At 36.7% G+C, this 7,492-nt stretch overlaps 1 protein-coding gene across 1 annotated transcript; it reads right to left on the minus strand.

Annotated features, from left to right (window-relative positions):
• Nucleotides 1–1,920: 1,920 nt before the first annotated feature.
• Nucleotides 1,921–4,080, minus strand: LOC149248891 (transcription factor bHLH36-like). Its single transcript, XM_089456130.1, has 3 exons — nucleotides 3,644–4,080; nucleotides 2,561–2,950; nucleotides 1,921–2,410 (listed from the first exon to the last, which is right to left on the minus strand). The coding sequence occupies exons 1-3, from the start codon at nucleotides 4,022–4,024 to the stop codon at nucleotides 2,294–2,296; spliced, it is 888 nt and encodes a 295-aa protein (XP_089312256.1). The 5' UTR covers nucleotides 4,025–4,080; the 3' UTR covers nucleotides 1,921–2,293.
• Between the last annotated feature and the right edge of the window lie 3,412 nt (nucleotides 4,081–7,492).

Raw genomic sequence — 7,492 nt, forward strand, 5'->3', positions numbered from 1 at the left:
GCTTCTCAGGGAAGGGGTTGTGGTGGTCAATGAGAATTATAATTAGTTTATGCACACTACAGAGGACACTACAGAGGAGTCTACACTGGCGCAGTGGTGGTTTATGTTTATATGAATTTTGCAGGCCCCTGTGAAAAGAATGCTTTTTATTTGGTTGGTGTGGGAAAATAAGATTTTAACCTGGGACAATCTTTGTAGACGTGGTTTTCGTGGTCTCGGTGAGTGTCCATTATGCATTGATGATATGGAAATTGTTCCACACCTTTTTCTCTTTTGCAGTGTCCCTCTCATGATATGGACATTTACACTTTCTTTGTTCAAAGTTTCTTTGAAATAGTTCACTTCAATGGAAAAATGGATGCGGTGGGGACTAGATGAAAATGGTATACTCAAGGACATACCGTTGTTTGTTATTTGGAAAATGGATGTGGTGGGGACTAGATGAAAATGGTATACTCAAGGACATACCGTTGTTTGTTATTTGGAAAATCTAGAAGCCCCGAAATCACATCATTTTTTTGCAGCTCTAATGTATTTCTTACATGATTTTCTCTAAAAAATATTTCCTGGATAGAATGTATGGAACCACAGGAGAAGACCCATGGGAACTTGTCGGGGATGTTTTTGTTCCCACAGATCACCGGTGGGCTTTTTCGATGGTACAACTCAGATGGGGATATGTGGTTGTGGTTTTTGGCTCTGTATTAGTGAAACTTTCACTATAAACTACATTGATGTGGGGGATAGGCACAAATTCTATGGCAAAGATGGTGGCTCTATGGGGTCTTCTCTGGTTTGCAAAAGAAAAACAAGTCCAAAACATTCAAATCTAGGGAGTCTATATGACTATATTCAGGGCATTCTGAGCAACACAACATTCGATCCTCCTGATCTCACTGATTAGGGGGATCGAACAAGTGCTTCTCTCATACAATCCTTTTTAAGTTTTGACATCCAACACATCTTTAGAGAATTGAACAAGACAAGAGACTCCCTATCCAAAAGGGGACTGAATGACGTGGAAGGACATATTTTCTTTACTTTTGTTTCAGGTGGTGTTACGGGTGCATCACTCTACCATAGACTTGGCAGAAGTTGGTTTACTTGTCATTTTCTTTCAGTCATATACAGCCTTTATATGGTTTACAACTTTGTGAAACTTTCCCACATTATTCTCTGTTTTGCATTTTGATAGATGATGTTTCTATAGATATATAGGTTGGAAATGCTTTTTTCTTATTCAGAAATATGATGACCTTTATTGATCGATCGAACAAACTCAGCCTCAATAGCAGGCACAAATGTAGCTGGTTTTTAGTCCCTTAATAAAATCCAGTTTGGTTTTTTTCATCTAAAAAGCTATTTACAACCATTTTAATTATATTAAAATATTGACAACACTGTGACCCATAATTGGACTGCGGGGAGGATGAACGGGCAGATCGATTAGGAAGCATTATCATCGCAGACAGAAAAATCTATGCGTTTAGGGGTTCATGCAACGCTTAGGGAGTCACGGATTAGGAGTCCCAAATAAGATATTTTAACATTTCTGTAATCCACATCTCCTGAAGAGATTAAGGGTTGCATTTGTTTGTCGGATGGTTAAAATAAATCAATAAAACTGGTAGTCAGAGGGGAAGATTTGTTTACTAGATATGGAGGAAGTTAGTAAGCAGTAGAGGGTAGGCAAATTACTTAACACATGTATAGATAAAACAATTACAAGGGGAGTGGAGCCTTTGAAATTAGTTAATGGATGCATAATGAATCACATAGGTTTTCAGGAAAAGGGCTCACCTGCCAGTAACTGTGTAAATGGATTCTCTCACATGGTTCCATTTCTACTCTTTAAATACCATGAGAGTCCTGAAATTGCTTTCTACAATCCATGCTTTGCAACAGCTGAAACAGCTTGGATTCATAAATTTCATTGTAACAGCAAATCTACAGTAAAAAAAAATAGATCAAATTGCAATCTTATGCGGTTTAAAATTTAAGAAAACCAGCAAATATGCAGTAAAAAAGATAGAGGGAATTGCAATCTTATGCTGCGTACAATTTAACCGTTCCCTTTCCTCAAGTGTGGACATCGACATTGATTCATTACCATGAACGTTGTAGAACAACATTACATATAATGCCTTGAAATACACACCGAGTTAGCACCTCAGTCACATAGAAAAGTCTCATTTAATGTAAATATTTCAAGATGAGAAGACATGGCATTTTGCTTCGGGATTCTTCATCTCAACTTCTTTCAGTTTTGAAGAAAATAGCAAACAAAGATCTTTCAGGCATGGAAGTAGTTGTAGGCTTGCTGACAAAAATGGCCACCGCTTTGTTCACATAAAAGAATAATCTTCAAGCGGAGAGCACTTGTATCAAACCTACCGCTAGACTCCATGGCCTAATGAAAGTGGAAACAGGTAGAAAACAAAATTGAATATTACTTCAACATTATTAAAATCATCAAACATTAACGGAATATCACTTCAACATTATTAAAATAATCAAACAATAACAGAAATTTGAGGGACTCTAGCGTTCAGATTCCTACCTTAACCTGTATGCTATGCCAGGCTTTCACTCCGGAGATGAACGTAGAAGCATTCATAACATCTAGTTTCTCTTCTTCGAATAACAATAATAATTTAGAAAAGACTGGTGGAGCTCCATGTGCTGTCTGAACTGTTACTAGCAGCACGTGTTTCCCTGCAAAAATGCATACTTCGGACAAAAGTGCATTTGGGGATTGACTGAAATCCAACTTATCTATCAACATTTCGGAGGCATGATATTCAGCAGGAGCCGTCTTCAAATCATGTCCAGAGGTTCTTCTCAGAGTCAACAATTCATCTCTTTGCCTGGAAAGAATCTTGATTTGTCTTCGCAGCTGAGGAATGTATTTCAAAATTCCGCATACGATGGCGGGATTGCTAACCTTTTTCTACCAAATTGAACCATAAAACTTTCAATTCCGGATCATAATCAGCGCAAAGCTAGACAATTTTTCCTTTTTTTAAAATCATTTACAAGAAAAACAAATCTTCTACCATAAAAAAACAGGCTTCACTTTTCTTTTTATTTCGCTGACTGTAGTTGGAGTAAAGCCTTTGTGACCAGGATTTTGTAAAGTTTGGAGTTTGAATGTTTTTGGGATAGTTTGATTTACTCAAAGTTTGCTCCATTCCTAAACTCTTCTTTATGAAATTTGAACAAGGATTTTGCAAAGTTCCCTTCCTAAATCTATCTCCAGGGAATTTGAATCAGGATTCTACAAAGCTAGACACCCTTAGAATAGTTAAATTAACTCAAAGGTAGCTCCTTTCCTAAACCCCATCCTTTTCCATGAAATTTGAATTAGGATTCTACAAAGATGAGCTTTGTGGAAATGGGACACCCTTGAAATAGTTTAATTTACTAAAAGGTTATTCCCTTCTTAAACACAGCTATCCATGAAATTTGACCCATAATGCTGCAAAATTTTGGGCAGTTTAGATGTTTTGAGATAGTTTAATTTTCCAAAAATAACTTCCTTCTAAACCCCTCTTTCATCAAATTTAAACCTATAAACACTAAACACTACACAAACCACTTGTATAAAATCTAGACCTCTTGGGTTAAGGAAAACTGACTTTACCTTCATATTAAAAGTGGAATTCGGAAGTAAAGATCGAAGCTTCCCATAAAGCTCATTCAAATTCTTCCTTCGTTGTCGCTCGTTTGCATTATGAGAAAGCTTCTTCGTCACAACCTCCTCGCTCAAATTGAAACCTGATCCCTTCTGATCAGATATATTTGGAAGATATGAATTGCAGATAACATTATCTCCAGACAGGAAGAATTTCTCGCCATGTTCTAGCATGCTGCAAGGAGGCTTAGAATATTCAACTTCTCTCCAATACTCGCACCCTTCCATTAGAAGCTGAGACTCAAACGACTCTGGTCGAGGCAACGCAGACATGGCCATTGATTTTATCCCAGAATCTTGCTGGAGTCGATTTGTTGCCAATGTGCACATTGGGAATTGTGTTGAAGGTAGCCGAATATGGTCTTTTTAAACTTGGGCTTCTGAACAGATTGTTGCCCTAGTAGGGCCACTATTTCACAATGGTCTCCGAGCTCTCGGGATCTGCCCAGATATGGTGGGATCTGGCCCGGATATGGTGGGTCCTCGCTAATGGGGACGAAGATGGAGCAAGAAGATTCCGCGCACACGTCTACGTCCACACTTGGAGTTTAAAAATTCCAAAGCCAAACGCTATAACAGATGAATACATCCATGTTCGGTGCACCGCACCGGTCGTTTCACTTAATATATAATCCATTGCTTTCCCTACCGAGTAAACTAATCGAGTGAAAGCAGATTCCGCGAACACGTGTATGTTCACACTTGGAGTTAAAAAATTCCAAAGCCAAACGCTATAACAGATGAATACATCCATGTTCGGTGCACCGCACCGGTCGTTTCACTCAATATAAAATCCATTGCTTTCCCTACCGAGTAAACTAATCGAGTGAAAGCTGAAGAATATATACAAGGTTCAATGTTTCATGAACACTTGTGTTCAACATAGGTTGTCCCATAGAAATTCTAAAGAATGTACACTATATATATTTAGTTAATTTTAAAACTGAATGTACACTATATATATTTAGTTAATTTTAATTAGTTTTAGTTCAATTCTGGTTATTGCATGTGACGTGTATTTAACTTTAGTTAGTTAATTTTAGTGTTTGCATGTAGTCCATGTGCATATTAGCAAAACATAAATCACACTTAGTTTCAATTAGCTTTAATTATCTATTGTTATTGTATGTATAACTAAGCTTAACTTAGTTGCTTTATGTGTTGATTCTCAAACCAATATTGTGTAATCGAATTCATTCTCGATTCCTTTTTTTTTCAATTTCTTGCAAGTTTTTGTAATTATTCTTTAGCTAGATCTGTATTTGTGCTCTAAGCTACAGGGGCTTGGAAAATGTGCATGAACAATGTTTTGCAGGTTTGAAGATCAAAGAATTGGAAATTGTTCGAAGATTTGATTTGTAGATGAAAATATTAGAGAACTACCACAATTTTTGCTACAGCGATAAGGTGCAATAATGAGGTTCTCATCTTCTGCTCTTCTTACTCCATATAACTACTTCCAATGGAAGCCAGATTTTGTTTCACCTTAGAGGAAAAGACTTGTATTGGATAATTATAAATATAGAAGTTGAACCAAATTCGGCCATTGAAAAATCCAAATAGCTCAAGAGGATCGACGGAGCTTTTTGTATTTTATTGTTGTCCATATCTCCAGCATTGTGTTTCCATGTGGACACATGCAACACTCTGAATGAGGTCTAGACAAGCTTGGAGAATTTATTTGGAAAACATGATGAGATGCAACTCATATTCTAAAAATGAGCTAAATTCCTTAGATCCAAACAACTTTGAGAACATTCAAGATTTGTTTATGAAATTCAAATCATTGCTTCTACACTTATATGATTGCAAGATCAATAAGTCCAAAGAGGATGGTCAATTGATCCTTCTATTTTGTCCAAATTAGGCCCCAAATAAGTTGTTTTCATTTTTACATTTCATACAATTAAATTGCAACTCGAGATAAATGGACTATGCTCAAACTTGATGCATTTATTGAGAGTCTCATTCATGAGCAAGATAAGCTCAACAAAATGGGTTTATTCAAGTCTCAAAATGCACATGCACTTCCCATGCATGTGAAAGGAAAGTCCAACTTGAACCACATTAGCAATCCAAAGCCAAAGGAAAGGCAAGAGATCCTAATCCAAAAAAGGGAGGAAATCCAAAACCTCCAGATGATTCTTCCAGCTCCAAGGGTAAAAAGGGAAAGAAAGGAACGTCCAAGTTTCCTTATTTTAATAGAGGTTATCATCTTGAGTCCTCCTCCGTGCAGAATAATATTCATCTACTGGCAAAGACTCTTGAGAAAAATAATCTTGGTCTTCACATTCCAGAAAGTGTCAAGAAGAAGGAGGAAAAACCATTAGAAACAAGAGGTAATGGTCATGCTTTGATTGCCCTTCATTCTATACCACAACAATGGATCATTGATTCAAGAGCTTTGCATCATATGACTTCTACAAAGGAATCATTTTCTTCTCTACATGCATACTTGGGACCTCCTATTCTCATGGGGGAAAATTTTGTAGTTGAAGCAACTAGACAAGGAAGAGTGCAATTCAGAGATGGAAGTTTTCAGAATGTCTTGCATATTCCAAGGCTTTTTGTGAATCTTCTTTCAGTGTATCAGATGACATATACATGCACCAGAAGAAAAGTGGAATTTACCCCTAAATCCATGAGCATTTATGATATCCAAATGAACTTGAAGATTGTATCCGGAAAGGTAAATGATCAATCTTGTATGTATACATTTTCTGATTTTGTTCCTCAATCAAATTCTATTTTGATACATATGCATGCAAACGAAGAAAGTAGGATTTGGCATGAGAGATTTGGGCACTTGAATTTCAGATATATGCAACAAATTATCAAGCAAGGGATGGTTAAAGGATTTCCAACAATTGAATTTCAAATGGTGTTTGTAATGAATGTGCTCTTGGAAAGCATCTGCCAGAAAAGTTTGAGAAGGGGCATGCATGGAGAGCCTCTTCACCTTTGGAGCTTGTACATAGTGATCTCATGGATCCATTTCTAGTACTTTTAATGACAAAAACAAGATATGTGTTCTCATTTATAGGTGATTACATGAGATTCACTTGGGTTTACTTCTTGAAACTCAAGTATGATTTTTTGCAACATTTAAAGATTTTCAAGGAACATGCAGAAAATCAATCTAGAAAACTCATCAAGATACTCCGCACAGATAATGAAAAAGAATATGTCAACAAAGATATCCAGAATCTTTGTAATAATGTAGACATACAATTGTAGCATACACTTCCTTACACCTCGCAACAAAATGGGGTGGCAGAAAGGAAGAATAGATCTGTGAAATAAATGGGAAACTGCATTTTTCATGCAAGATCTCTTTCATCAAAATTGTGGGCTGAAGCTATCAGTTGTGCCTCATAAATCTAGAATATATCTCCTCATAAATCTGTCACTGGAAAAACACCTTTTGAGGCTTAGATTAACATGTAACCTGAAGTCATTCATTTTGTCATTTTTGGATGTCAAGCATGGGCCGTATTCCTAAAGAGAAGAGAAAGGATTTGGAGCCTTAGAGTAAGACATGCATGTTTGTTGGATATTCTGACAAAGTCAAAGGGTACAAATTTCTTGATATCAACATCAAAAAGCCTTTTATTGAAAGGAATGTAAATTTTGACGAAGATATTTTTCATGTACCACCAGATGAACTTGTTACCAAGTTTCCCTCACCACTGATTGATGAGTATGCAGATGATACCTCATATGAAAATTTTGATCTAGATGAGCCTTTGCCTGTGACACCTGTTGGACCACCAATTTTTGAACATCGAGATCATACTT

The sequence above is a fragment of the Pinus tabuliformis genome, chromosome 7, assembly GCF_031772625.1.
Source record: "Pinus tabuliformis cultivar Carrire ecotype Pingquan chromosome 7, CPIR1, whole genome shotgun sequence".
NCBI lineage: Eukaryota > Viridiplantae > Streptophyta > Pinopsida > Pinales > Pinaceae > Pinus > Pinus tabuliformis.